The sequence below is a fragment of the Jaculus jaculus genome, chromosome 2, assembly GCF_020740685.1.
Source record: "Jaculus jaculus isolate mJacJac1 chromosome 2, mJacJac1.mat.Y.cur, whole genome shotgun sequence".
In the NCBI taxonomy this organism is placed as follows: Eukaryota; Metazoa; Chordata; class Mammalia; order Rodentia; family Dipodidae; genus Jaculus; species Jaculus jaculus.
The window spans coordinates 106,103,888-106,119,189 of record NC_059103.1 but is presented as its reverse complement, the minus strand read 5'-3'; the positions used below and the strand labels follow the sequence as shown (position 1 = coordinate 106,119,189).

The following is a 15,302-nucleotide window of genomic DNA, read 5'->3' as shown; positions in this document are numbered from 1 at the left end:
ATAGTAAGTTGCATTTGTGACGGTTTTTTTGCCATTTATAATAGATAATTAATAATTAATCTTGATTGCCAACTTGACTGGATTGAGAAGCACCTGAGGGATTAGTAACTCTGGGTGGGTTTATGAGGGTGTGGGGGAGACACTTTCTAAATTTTGGCACCAGGGTTCCATAGGCTAGAGACAAGGAGGGAATAAAAAAGCAGAAGGGCCACCCTGCTAGACATTCTTCTGTTTTGTTTCCTGGCCACTATGATGTGAGCTGATCTGCTCCACCACACCTTCCCTGCCACAGAGGACTAAAACCACAAGCCGAAATACTAAGTTGTTCATGTATCATGGTTTGTCATAAACAAAGAAAAATTAGTGCAGGGTGTTTAATAGATACATATGATATAATCTACATTCATAGGTATACATGCAAATCAACTGATAAGGATAGATGTCCTTGAATAGAATGCTGTTGATACCTGTACTTGGCTGTCCACAGTGCCAAAATGTCTTTCTGATCCTTTTGCTTTTTTTGAGAGAGAGAAAGAAAATGGAGGTACTTGGGCCTTTTGTTGCTGGAAATGAACTCCAGACACCTGAGCCACTTTATGTATCTTGCTTTAAGCAGGTCCTGGGGAATTAAATCTAGGCCAGCAGGCTTTGCGAGCAAGCACATTTAACCACCAATCCATCTCCCCAGCCTGTCATTTTGATTTTAATGAAGGCAATTTAAGCCACCAAAATTTATTCATTATTGAAATCAAACCATAAGTAATCTGTAGACTTTAATCTCAGCTTATTTTATATGTTTTAAATGCCTTAGGTCTTATTCTTCAGGGAGAAATGTGATTTTTGTCTCATTTGGTCCTGCAAGACGAAAATGGCATAATGATCTTCAATTTTTATGCCAGAAAATTATCTGTAACATTCTTTATATTTCCAAATAATGTTTTTATTTTTTTTTCCTCTTCCACGTTTACCTCTTATTTTATAAATGCATAGCAGGTGGAAGGATATAACTTTTAAAGCTCCATTTTCCAATTGTTTGCATCTTAGCTATTGTTTTGTTATGCAAAAAGAGTAATTGTAACATGCACTGAGGTTTGTATAGTTCAAGATTTTTAGCAATTCTAAAACTTTTTTTTTAATCATAGTTTTCTATTCTAGTTTCCACACATCTCTAGCCCTGGCATTCTGTAACCAAGGAAACGTCCTACTTTAAGTATGGCCCAGTACAAGTTTACTTATTAAAAAAAAAAAAACATATTTTTAACAATATTTGCAAGCAGGGGCCTGGGGAAATGGTTTAGGGGTTATGGCATTTGCCTGTGAAGCTTAAGGACCCGGATTCAATTCCCCAGGACCCACGTAAGCACAAGGGGGCACATGTGTCTGGAGTTTGTATGCAGTGGCTACAGGCCCTGGAGTGCCCATTCTCTCCTTCTATCTGTCTTTTTCAATCTAATAAATAAATAAATAAAATATAAAAAAATATTTTCAAGCAGACAGAATGAGAGAGAGATGGAATGGGCATGCGGGGTGGGGGGCACTCGCCATTGCTTCCAGATGCATATGCCACTTTGGCACCTGCCTTCACATGGATGCTGGGGAGTCAGGTTTTATAGCCAAGTGCCTTTAACTAGTGATCTCCTTTGCCCTAAAATATTTTTATTATTATTTTTTTGGCAAGTGGAGAAAGAAATGGGTGCACCAGGGCCTCCCTCCAGTGCAACCTAACTCCAGATGCATGTGCCACTCTGTGCATCTGGCTTTACATGGGTATTGGCTTCCATGGGTTACTTTACCTGGTCTGTCATGTCTTGCAAGCTGCTGAGCCTCCTCTGTATCCCTAAGTACACTTTTTGAAAGAAGCTGGTTCAACCACTAAGAGCACTTGCTGTTAAAACATGTGGTCCTCTTAGGTCAGAGACTCTTAAGGTCAACTCTCCAGAGTGAGAAAGTATGGGTGTGCCAGGGTTTGTTGCTGCAGATGGACCCCAGGCACATATGCCTCTTTGTGTGTCTGGCTTCACATAGGTACTGAGGAATTGAACCCAGACTGGCAGGCTTTACAGGCAAGTGCCTTTAATTGATGAGCCATGTCCCCAGCCTCTATTATGACCATTTTTAAAACATAATAAGGAATAGAATTTAGTATAGTGAATCACCATGTACTCATGATACAATATAGTTAATAAGCTAATGGAGGCTTGGGGCCCTTTTTTATAGATTTAACTGCACCAAAAAATGAACATCTATATAAATATGAATCTTAACATACTTATGTGTAGGAGAATTTAATAATAACTTTTCAGTAACTTTGTATTCAATATCCTTAGTAGATATATTTTAATTTTATATAAGTATGTATGTTGTAGGCATATATGATATGTGATGCAGTGTTGCCTTTTAAGCATAAGGACAGTACCTAGAATAATAGTAGAGTGCTATTTGTTGCCATCAGTACTGAGAATTTATTTAAAACACTGTAAAAGGATAATTTCAAGTGGAAAAATTAAATAGGTTTTGTGTATTTACTGCATGGCTTCATTTTGGAACTCAAACCTGCAAACTCATTAACTAAGCTTACAGTAACATATATAAGTTAAAGTTCTTTATAATGCATCACCAAAGTTCCCATCTCATTTCCAGTTTGGCTTTCTCCACATTGTTCTCTAGATGCTATTAAACTACAGCTAGTTGAAGCAGGCCTGGTGGAATGTCTGCTAGAGATTGTTCAGCAGAAGGTGGATAGTGACAAAGAAGATGATGTTTCTGAGCTTAAAACGGCTTCAGATCTAATGGTTTTATTACTTCTTGGAGGTGAGTTGCTATCTATGCCAACCAAAGAATGTGGTATGAGAATTCTCAAATGTATTATCTCCTATCAATACTCTGCTAGGCATTTTCAGCTTGCCCATCTTGCTTCCTACCGATAAAGTTTTCCAGTCTTAACACACCGCATAAAGAACTAGAGATGACAAAGCTGAGAAAGAGAAGTCTTGGCTGTCTTCCAATATTGGAAATGTTCTGTGGAAAATTCAGCCAAGGCACCAGAGGACTAAAAGCTAATGGCTGGGAAACTTGCACTAGAAAATTTCTAAACTTTTGTTGCCTCATTTCTGCTAAAAGCCTGTTAGAAGAGTAATTTCTTCCCATTAGGATTTGAGGAAATTGTAAGGTGTATAGTTTCCCAGTTAGTTATGCAGTTAGGATCATGGGTTTGTTGCTTATATTTTTCTTATTTAGCTAGTTGCATTCCTGTACTTAACTATTTCTTTCACTCACCTCCAGATGAATCCATGCAGAAACTCTTTGAAGGTGGAAAAGGCAATGTGTTCCAAAGGGTGCTCTCTTGGATTCCATCAAATAACCACCAGCTCCAGCTTGCTGGAGCATTGGCAATTGCAAATTTTGCCAGAAATGGTAAGCATATGAGTTCTTCCTTTGGAAACACAACATTCTGCTTTTTTAAAAATTGTTGCTATACCATCACATGTACCAAAATTTTAATAGTGCAGAAGTTTGTATGTGCCTTAATTTTTCAGAAGTCTGAAATGTGACTTTGTTGATAAATTATACATCTTATGCAGTCAGCTGAACTCTGATCGTTTTAAGCTTTAGAACAGTGATCATGAATTGCTTTTGGATAGTTTGCGTTTCGGAGCTGAGTAAATGTGATCTCACTCTAGTACACATCTGATGTGGGGGAATCAAGCTCTTTTGCCTTTTGGCTTTAATGATGAGTATTCATTCTCAGGTTATTGGGCTCTCTTATACACTTATGCTCATGAAACTTATGTAGGAATAATCCTATGGGTGTATGTGTACTTTAACATTTCAAATTTTATTCATGAAATATGGTACTGTGCTTATTCTAGAAACTTACACTGTATGTAGGAAATCTGGGCTATTTTTAGTTCTAGCTTGATTGTATCCCAACGTGAATTATTGGAATGCAATAGAGATTGAGTGAGTATCCCTTTTCCAGTATGCTTGGGGCCAGAAGTTTTTTGAGTTTGGGGTGTTTTTAAAATTTTATAATATTTGATAGAAACTTGAAATGTATATATATTTCATACATACTGGTACACATAGCCTGAAAGGAATTTTATCCAATATATTTAGTACATCTTGTTGTAAGTGATGCATCACATGTAGAGTTGTGGGATTTCTCCATGTGGCATTAGTCAGTATGCCTAAATGTTCATATGTCAGACTATTTTAAATTTTTGGTTTTGGGATTAGGGATGCTCCATCTTTATAGTATAACAGCTGACTTATCCTATTTTTTATTTTTTACACCCTTCTTTTTTGAAGTACCACCTTCATTATGTCATTATGGTTGTCATAGTGTTGGGTCTGAAATGTAGCTCAATGGAAGAGCATTTGCCTAATATGAACCAGGCCCTAGATTTAATCCCATCATCAATAAAAAAGAAAGATAGCAAATTACTAATAATTATTGAAGCTAACTCTTAGGACAGGTAGTTCATTTTAATCTTTAATGCTTTGTAAATGCTTTAAAAACTCGATTGTCAGCCTTGATAACAAACAGTATACTACTATTGCTATAACATCAGCAGAACATGAGCATATTTCATTGAAAGTGATCACAGTGATGAACATGTAAGGATGCAGGTTCTGTTACTGAGATGTAAGCAGATGGCTGGGATTTTTTCTGGCCAGATTTTTAATTTTTTTTTATTTGTGTGTATGGCATATATGTGGTATTCTCATGTGTGTGTGCAGGTATACATATAAGCATAATCCAGGGCACAACACTAAAGGTCTTCTATTGGCTCCTTCTGTGTTTCCTTGAGACAGAATCAGTCAACCTAGCGCTGTCATTTTCAGTCCAGCCAGCCCCACCAGTTCTCCTGTCTCTGCTCCCCTCCTTTCTTTTCCTCCCCTTCAAGACTGGCCTTGCAGGCTTGCAACCATGCTCAGCTTTTTTGGTGGGTACTGGGGATCAAACTCAGGTCCTCATACTTACACAGAAAGCTTGGCTACTTGCTGAGCCATTTTTCTGATTTCTAAAATGTTGTCTAGTTCAGGGATCTTTATCATCAGATTTCTTGCCCAGGAAACATAAGAAAAAGAGCTTAAATATATGAAGGAAAAAAAAAGGGAATTTTCTAGTAGAGGGAAGGCACAGACATCAGTACTACAGAATGTTCAATACACATTTTATAAAAAAAATGAAAATTGCTTTTGTTTGTTTAGATGGAAATTGTATTCATATGGTAGACAATGGAATTGTAGAAAAACTTACAGATTTACTGGACAGACATGTGGAAGATGGAAACGTGACTGTCCAGCATGCAGCCCTAAGTGCCCTCAGAAATCTGGCCATTCCAGGTAAGACTGAAGTAAAAGGTGGCTACATTTAAAAGAATACATGTTTTGTGGTATTTACTGTTTGTGATTTGTGGGCTTCCTTATCTGTGAAAATGAAAGCAGAGAGGAAGAACACTCAGATTATTAACATTTTTTCTTAGCTAATAAATGGACATCAAAATAAATTTTGAAACATTACAAAAGTAATCTTTTAAGGACATCCATATTCAAGCATGAAGACACCTATAATTCTAGATTCTTGGAGACTGAGGTAAAAGGATCACCTAAGTTAGAAGCCAGCCTGGGCTAGAGTGAAGTCTGCAAAAGAAATATCCAAAAATTCTGTTACCTTTTATGAACCCAGATTGTCATCATATAATTAAGCTTTCTTAATTATATGCATCTTAAATTGAGGATAAGTGCATCATTTAACAGAGTCTCCCAAAGTGATGAGGTCATGATTTTTGTTTGTTTGACACAAGGTCTCATGTAACTCAGGCCTCAAGCTTGCTAAGGAAGACTTTGAACTTATGTTCCTTTTGCCTCCATCTCCCAACTCCTAGGTGCTAGTATTATAGGTGTGCACCACCATATCCAGCAGTTTCATTCTTAAAATTTACAAGTGACAGAATTATTTGTAACAAATAGAAAAATACAAAACTGTGTCTTGAAGCTATTAGGAAATAAATGTGTGTTGAAGTGAATGTTGAACATCAAGAATGTTTGCACTATTTTAACCACAGTCTTTTTCTTTCTAGTTGTAAATAAAGCAAAGATGTTATCTGCTGGTGTCACAGAAGCAGTTTTGAAATTCCTTAAATCTGAAATGCCCCCAGTTCAGTTCAAACTTCTGGGAACATTAAGAATGTTAATAGATGCACAAGGTAAAAGATTACTGTTCTGTGTTGTTGGAGTAATGTTTTTATTGTACTCCTTGTTTTTTTTTTTTTTTTTAAAGGATTTCAGGCTGGGCATGGTGGTGCATGCCTTTATCCCAGGACTTGGGAGGCAGAGGTAGGAGGTTCGCTGTGAGTTCGAGACCACCCTGAGATTACATAGTAAATTCCATAGTTACATAGTCAATTAACTAGAGTGAGACCCTACCTCGAAAAACCAAAAGAAAAAAGAAAAAAAAGGATTTCAGAATGACATAATTATAAAGTAGCATAAAAAATGTTAATAGATTGATTTTTTTTTAGAACTCCATTAATTGTCTTAGATTGTTGTGATTTTAAATAGAAATTATACTGTATCTCTTTGTTAGTACATAAATCCTGTGCCTGTTTATTTGTTATTAGTTCTTTTTTTTTTTAATTTTTTTTTTAAAGTTTATTTATTTGAGAGTGACAGACACAGAGAGAAAGACAGATAGAGGGAGAGAGAGAGAATGGGCGCGCCAGGGCTTCCAACCTCTGCAAACGAACTCCAGACGCGTGCGCCCCCTTGTGCATCTGGCTAACGTGGGACCTGGGGAACCGAGCCTTGAACCGGGGTCCTTAGGCTTCACAGGCAAGCGCTTAACTGCTAAGCCATCTCTCCAGCCCTGTTATTAGTTCTTGAAGGGTGATTTTTGTTTTGATGTTCCATAACCATTTTTATCTTGTGTTTTAGTCACTTCCATGCTACTTGGATGAACCTCCAAAGCAGACAGTTTATGGGAGGAATGGGATTTATTTCAGGCTTACAGATCCAGGGGAAATTCCATAATGGCAAAAGAGGCTGGGGCCCCCTTTCACAGATCCAAGTAGAGGGAGAAAAAAACACCATCAAAAGCAAACTCATGCAGGCTGCATGCCTTTAGTCTAGAAATCAGATTCACTCCCAGTGGTGACACTTCCTCCAGCCAAGTGGCTGGAGACAAGCTTAAAAAAAAAAAAAAAAAAAAAAACTAATTCTATTGGAGAACGTAATTCAAACTACCACACCTTGTCTTCAAAATCATGTTTCAATATAGTGAAAGTCAATTTTTAAAGATTTGCTTTTCAAATAGGGAAAGCATTTTTCTACTTGAAGAAACAATGAAAACTACTTTTAGGAGTGGACTTTGCTTATTTACTTATTTCCAGATTTTTACCCCTTCTCTAAATTGAGGTAGAAGTCCTTTTGAAGCTCCTTTGTTATGTTCTGCCATAGTGCCAGCACACTACTAGGCTTACCCAAAGAGTGTGCAGTCAATTTATTTTTATATTTTGTGTGGAAGTTCATAACATTATACGATAAGCTAAATAGCCTATCAGGTAAGGAACATTTGCAGTATCTGATTTAATAGAATTATTGTGCTTCTGTTTTTTAGACATGTAATTTTCTCCCACTCTCCATGTATGTTAGCTGCCTGCTTGCCTGTCAGTGATTCATTGTTGCTTGCTTTGCTTGCTTTGCTTTCTTTTCTATAGCAGAAGCTGCTGAACAACTGGGAAAGAATACTAAACTGGTGGCACGTTTGGTGGAATGGTGTGAAGCCAAGGATCATGCTGGCGTGATGGGAGAGTCAAACAGACTGCTTTCTGCCCTCATACGACACAGTAAATCAAAAGTGAGTTACAGAGGAAAACATGCACTGCTGACACTTAGAGCGGCCCTTGTGGAGCATAGCATTGTTGATCTTACACCATAAGCATGCATTTTTATGTATTTTATATAAATGCACTTAATCACCAATGCCAGCAGAAAATGAAGGTTGAGGGTTTTTATTTAGTTTGATTCCATCATACTTAAAGTAAAGCTTTGGAATCATAGATAGGTTCAAGTTATTTCTGCCATTTAGATCATGCAGTCTGTATGGGCGTAAGTATCTTAATATATCAAACCTGGACGAGTTCCTACCTGAAAGTGTTACAGGATTCAGTGAAATCATGTGTCCACCATGCCCAGCCTAACCTAGGACACAGGAAGCCCTCAGTGCATGGAGGCTGCTGTTGCTGCTGCCATCATGATCACTGCCTTTTCCACTGTCACCATGGTCAGTGGCAGACACTGCGCTAGCTGTTACTTAGAAATTCAATGACACCAGACAGGATATGATTGTCAGTCCATCTTCATGGCATTGTTCAAACTCAAAGCTACCTAGCATATGATCAATAATCAATAAATGTACAAAATAAACTTTTAAAGATCACAATGGTAGGATCAGTCCAACAAAACACTTGCTGATTGTTTAAAAAAAAAATGAAAGGTACATATAACCTAGGTATTTACTCAGTTTCCTAAAGGGAGCCTTTTGATCAGTTCACTTACTGTACAATGGCAATAGTGATAGCATATGAGAAGTCCGTTTAGAATTGAATATACTAGCTATTTGTTTAATAGTTACGTTTTATTCTATATAGTTAACTTTGAGTTTGCCAAGTAATACACACTTGTCAGGGGTTCCAGTTTTCCTTAAGATAATATCCACAAGTGAACTTCTTGTCCTCAAGAAAGATGGACAAATGGCTCCATTGGCAAAATGCTTGCAATGCAGGCATGAGGACCGGTAAACACCATATGCGGCTGTGTGGTATTGGTATTTGTAATCTCAGCACTGGGCATTCAGAAACAGGAAGATCCCTGGGGCTTGCTGACCAGCTAGTATAGCTGAATCACATAGCACCCACTTCCATTTACTCTTAGAACATGAATGCAAATAGCTGGTAAGAACAAGGTAAAGGTCTCCTTTCACTGTGTTCATCACAGCTCTCCCAAATCAGCAGCCACAGAAGTGGTCTCAACAGCTGCTTCATCTGGAGATTTTTCCTAGGAAAGACAGGAGTTAACCAGGACCTTCTGTTATCTGACTCACCTACACCAGCCTAAGAGCCTGTGCATTTTCATCAACAATAAGACAGGAACAAGAAGTTTGTTAGCAAGATGAAAAGTATCAAGGATGGATGTCAAAAATTACTTCCTTGGGTACATGTTCCTTTCAAACTGTTTCAAACTGTTCTATATTAACCACTCGGGCCTATTTGTTCAGTTTCATAATAAATGTGTGCATGCTTACAGTATAAATATAATATTAATTACTTTAAGGATATCAGCACATAGTAATGGAACAGCATAAAAGGAAAAAAAAAAAGGTCGCTATTAGCATTAAAACCACCTATGCCATCTACATGTAGAGGAAAGAATGGCCAATGCTGTTGAGCTTGGGATAGGGTGTTATCACAGAAAAGGTGATGTTTTACAGGTAACTAGGAATCTCCCAGGAGAAGGGCCTTGTCAGGCAAAAGCAAATGCACAGAAGCACAGAGATGTCAATGGCAGTTTTTAAAGGGAAACAGCAGAGGTAACGGTGTTACTGGAGCATGGAATATACAGAAAGAATGGCCAGAGAGGAGGAGAACTGGGGATGAAGATGAGGTATATGCCGCTATGAGGATTGTATTCTCCAGAGAAGTAGGTTGGTGTCCATCTCACTCAGTCTTGATCTCTCTTGGAGGATGTCTGTCTGTCCATCCATCTTATTAAATCAGAGTGTGACTATCTGGTATTTTGCTTAGAAAGAACAATTGAGTTAAAGTAAAAATGTACAGGAGAGATGTTGAGAGATTGAGTTAAAGTTTGAGGTTGAATAGTTTGAAATTACTGATATTCACCCATTTTGACACACAGAAATAAATTTCATTATTTGAACAACAGTTTGTTTCATTTCATGGCTCAGCTGACTAGCAATAATGAAGAGCAGGACTTGACAAAGATGGCAACATTAGGATTGGCAAGATTCAAAAGTAGGGGTATAAACAGGTAGTTTTTAAAATAAGTCCAAGATGGGGGCTTAGCACCAAGTAGCATTACGTCATTCATCATCAAAACAGTAGGAAGAGTACAGCTTCTTTTGTACACTTAACTCACTTTCCTAAATTTATGGAATATTTACCCCTGAATTCTTTGCCCCATCCATTGAGAAATCCCACCACTAGTAGCGTTTAGGCAAATCATGATTCTCTTAACTAGATTATACATAACAAGTATTTTTCTTGCTTCTGAACATGGAACTCTCAATTCCTGTTTCATGTGATAATAAGGTCAACAGACATAATACACCACTAAGTCCAACTATAATTGTACACGAGAAAGTTCCTCTTTTAAACAACCATTTTAGAAACCATAACTATTCAAATGCTATATTTAATTGAAATCTGAACATTTAAGTTACTGTGAATTTCATTTGTCAAATACCTCTCTACCTCATCTTATGTCCAACTTCTTTCTGCCACCCAAAACAGCTATTCAGTACATATGAAGTATCCTTACCTAGTAGGTTCTGTACCTTCATCTGTGCATGTATATGACTGAAAATTACACAGATTTGTAATTTTATGCTTATATTATAAATTGAGGTTTACAGTTCTGTACAAATGACATTTTTGTCTTTATGTATTTTTCCTGTATCTGGGAAAAAACTAGTGTCCAACAACAATAGAAACTTTAGGTCATACACTTTAATGAAAGGGTCTCCTTAGTGTGGTTATCACATTCAACCCACGCATACTTTATTTAACAATCAGAATGTAAGAAGTGTTCATTATGCAAGTTCTAGGGCAGAATTGTTTATTTAAAGTTTTTTAAATTAATAAACAGAGTCAGTGATTATTTATATACAGCAAGTTTCAAAGTGTGTTCCATTAAATATTAATTTCAAGAGATGTTCCACAAAGAAAAAAGGGTTGTTTGGTCAAATTAATTAGAGAAATATTGCATCTCCTTTCCCTGCTTTGAGGTTCACAGAACAGATTCTCACAGTTCTGAAGAAATCACCTTAACTTTATGTAATCCTCTAATTCATACTCTATTGGACCAAGGATTCTTTTTATACATTACATCTCCTACCATTGCACTACACATGTTTTGGGGAAAGCTGTTCTGGAATAAACTTTTGGAATAATAAACACTGGGTACATTTGTTACATTCCTATACATCTTTAACTGATTAAGAATCTTATTTTCTACAGAACTTTTGCTTTTCTGTTCTTGGAAACATTAATATATAAGATTAACAAAATTTTCAAAGCCCAACAACTACCTTTCCGAAGCCTCAAACTTTACAAATCCCTTTTGGTTTCAAAGGCTAGAATTGTAAGCACTTTTGGTCACTAAGCCAACCAAGATAATGCAAGAATTCAACCATCTTTAAGTCCATAACAGAAAATGGATTGAAAGTCACAAAAGACATTTTTTAAAAGATCCTATCCAGCCAGATGTGTTGGGTTGCGCCTACAATCTCAGAACTCAGGCCAAGGCAGGAAGATTACAAATTCAAGGCCAGTCTGGACTATATTGCAAGATCCTGTCTCAAAAAAAAAAAAAAAAAAAAAAAAAGTAACCAAACTACTAAGCATGCAAGAAAACAAACACATACAGTGTGTGGTGACCAAATTAGGATACTTATCATTTCCTTTAAAAATTTTAAATTAGCATAAGCATACATGTTTATGGGTCACAGTGTGACACTTTATTGCATGTATGTAATAGGTAATGATCAAATCAGAGTAATTTTTTTTTCTATTTCTTTAATTGCTGTATGTTTAGAGCCATTAAGTTCCTAACCAGTAGTTATAATAGTTTACTGTAAAGTCTAGGCCTCACACTGTGCTATGGAACACTAGAACTTATTTCTACCTAGCTATGCTAGGAATACTTCCTAGTAACCCCATATTCCCCCCCATGTTCTCGTCTTTTATAATCAATAGTATGCATTCTGATGGACATTTTGTTTTTTTATATACACATGTAAGAGAACATGAGGCATCACTGTGTGTCTGAAACATTTCACTTACCATAATTATCCTCAGTTCCATCCATTTGCTATGAATAATGCCCTTGTTTCTTACGGCCAAATAATATTTCAGTGTATATATACCACATGAACATCTTAGGATGACTCTATACCTTAGCTTAGAAACAAAAAAAAAAAAAAATCTCCCTTTGATATCATTTCCTTTATGTGTGTATACATGTGTGGGTGGGTGTGTATGTGTGTATATAGAGAGGTGGGATAGTCAGATCATTTGTTAGTTCCATCTTAATTTCTTGAGAAAACTCCACACTGTTCTCCATAACATTCCCACCAGTGGTATGTGAAAGTACATGAAAATTACCTTTCTCCACATCCTTACCAGTACTTGTTATCTTTTGTCTCTTGGTCCATGTGTCTATTTGAGCACTATGCTTTGTAGTATATTTGAAGTAAGGATGGTGTGATACTTTCGTTTTTGTTTTGTTTATTTTTGTTTTTTCACTGAGGGTGGCTGTTTGAGGTCTTTTATGCTTCCAAATGAAATTGGGGATTTTTTTTTTCCTTTCTTTTTTAGTTCTGTCTGTGCCCAAAGTCTATACATATACTAATGTGACTTCCTTCCTTTGTATTGTCCGCCACATCAGAGGTTGAACATTTATCTACTCTCATGGGGTTCTCAGGTGAGGTCTACATCTACCCACATGGTAGAGCATGTAGTCTCCCTATAGACAGGATTTATGCAGAGCCAATAACTCAATAACATCGCTTCAAGCAGTTTTGACTGGATGTGTGAGTGGTGCAGAGCATTTAGGGCCTTGGAGAAGAATGGGTTTCCATTAAGAGACTGCTCCTTTGATAGTTTCAATTCCCCATTCATTAACTTAAACTTGTACTTGATAGTTGATAGAATATTTTAGCATAATTGTTAGTGAACCCAAAAGCTGCTCTCCTTCCCTATCTCCCAAAGCACTTGGATAATTTTCTCTTGTTTGAGGGCCCAGCTGGGCTAAACCAGCTGGGAAGGATTGAAGTGATACGGGTTCTGCATTGACTCTGTATACAGTGGCACCTCCCCCTCAAGGATAGAGTGTCATATATTGATTTCATGTTGGCAGTAAGTGAGCAGAAAACAGAGTCACCACAATGACCACCTTGCTTTATTTTAAAGTACTGGATGAGGAGATATGGGGCCATACTTCATTATAGGCATCTTTCTCACCACATTATTGCATCTAAATAGCATTTAAGTGGCTGTGTGTGGCAGAGCAGCCATATTGTGGATTTTGCATGATTATAATTGTTCTTTATAGTCCACCTCACTCCATCTCTTCAATGGCTCTTTCTGTTAAAGGATAGTATACCAGAATCCAGTGTAGTGTTTGTCAGGGGCTTCGTTGTGGGACAGCTCATCCACAGCTTGTCTTCCCCTTGCCTGGAAATACATTATCTTAGGGAATCTACTCCAGTCCTCCAGCATAGCTCTTGAATATGGGGTATTGAGTAGTAGAATAATTAATAGCATCAGCTTGAATAGGAAGTGTCAAGAGATCTCCATCCAAGAAGAGCCTTAAGAGGGATCCATGAACTTGGGATTTCATAGATTGTCTAGTTCAGTGTTATATTCCAGTTTTCAGGTTCTTCATTCCCAGTTGAACTTGCGGTTTTGCACATTCAGCACATTGGGCGGTTTCTGTGGTATCTGTCAGTGCTGCTATACCGGCTGGCAGATCCTTGAGAACCTGCCAGCATGGATCAGAGTACCTGCAGTGAGCAGGACCACACCCCTGCCTGTGCTTACCTGTATTCTTTGAGCATGCATATGTGGTATATGCATATGTAGGCCAGAGCAGAATGTCAGGTGTTGTGCATTACTTCACCTTATTTTTCTGAGAAACTTGTCTTTTGCTGGACTTGGAACTCCTGTCTTCTTGATTAGACTGGCTGACCATGGAGTCCTAGCAATCCTCCTGTCTCCATTAGTTACAGGAATGTGTGGCCAGACCTGACGAGGTTTTTTTGTTGTTTTTCTTTTCTTTTGCTTTTTCAAGTTAGTGTTTCACTCTAGCTCAGGCTGACCTGGAATTCACTATGGAGTCTTAGGGTAGCCTCAAACTCATGGTGATCCTCCTATCTCTGCCTCCCGAGTGCTGGGATTAAAGGCATGCCCCACCCTGCCCGTCCTCAGGCCTGACTTTTATGTGGGTGCTGGAGACTGATCTTGGGTCCTCATGCTTGCACAGTAGCTACTCTTTCCCTCTGAGTCCTCTCCCCATACCCCTGACTTGTATTCTTAAACTCTGAAGTTACTGTTCCTTTTAAAGTCACCGTGAACTCTTGTCTTAAAATTCATTCCTTCAAAAGTCTGCACTGGAATTCTGGTTAAGATGACAGTGTAGGTACCACACCAAAGCAGCCTAGGGGGGGACAAAGCAAAAAGAAAAACCAGCAAAATACACACTTTTACTAAAAAGTAAGGTGTTGGGCTGGAGAGATGGCTTAGCAGTTAAGCACTTGCCTGTGAAGTCTAAGGACCCCGGTTCGAGGCTCGGTTCCCCAGGTCCCACGTTAGCCAGATGCACAAGGGGGCGCACGCATCTGGAGTTCGTTTGCAGTGGCTGTAGGCCCTGGCGCGCCCATTCTCTCTCCCTCTATTTGTCTTTCTCTCTATGTCTGTCACTCTCAAATAAATAAATAAAGAATGAACAAAAAAAATTAAAAAATAAAAAAAAATTTAAAAAAAAAGGGAGGTGTATAGGAAAATGAAACAGCAACACAGAAGTAGGAGAGATCAAGAGCATCCAGAGCCTGCATGGGCCGGCAGAAGCTGCTCCAGCAGGTGGGTCTGCGTGCAAGACTGCAGCGGCACGTGCCAGCCAGCCACAAGGCCCGGCTTGAGTCGCAGGAAAAGCCAGGCAAGGGGATTTCTCACTCACACCACAGCTCTCTGCAAACTCAGGAAACGTGAAGGTAGAACTGCAGTGAACAACGGAGGAGCAGATCACAAGGTAGAAGAACACGTGGAACAGCGGGCAAACTAGAGCAACATCAGCTCCCTCCGCTTCAACACTGCCAGTGCCCAGCCCTCCAGGAACAGAGCAGCAGACCAGGGACCTGGCCACACCTACTTGAACTGACAGAGCACCAAAGAGGGACCGAATCAAGAGCGCATCTGAGACCAAAATCATCCCAATAGGTAACTGGGATTACACCAGGTCAGTACCCACCTAATAAACCTGGTATATACGCCTGAACCAGAAAT

The 15,302-nt window shown here is 38.3% G+C and overlaps 1 protein-coding gene across 6 annotated transcripts in view; it reads left to right on the top strand.

Moving 5' to 3' along the window:
- Window positions 1–15,302, top strand: part of Rap1gds1 (Rap1 GTPase-GDP dissociation stimulator 1) — a 149,563-nt gene that overhangs the window by 109,585 nt on the left and 24,676 nt on the right. For 3 of the 6 annotated variants that reach the window (XM_004661634.2, XM_004661633.2, XM_045143261.1), the window contains 5 exons: window positions 2,668–2,811; window positions 3,283–3,414; window positions 5,215–5,349; window positions 6,087–6,212; window positions 7,722–7,861. In XM_004661634.2, coding sequence (XP_004661691.1) covers window positions 2,668–2,811; window positions 3,283–3,414; window positions 5,215–5,349; window positions 6,087–6,212; window positions 7,722–7,861 — 677 coding nt within the window. Of the gene's footprint in view, window positions 1–2,667; window positions 2,812–3,282; window positions 3,415–5,214; window positions 5,350–6,086; window positions 6,213–7,721; window positions 7,862–9,000; window positions 9,290–15,302 lie in introns of those variants that run through there. The other 3 variants (XM_045143260.1, XM_045143259.1, XM_045143262.1) reach the window with 2 other exon arrangements.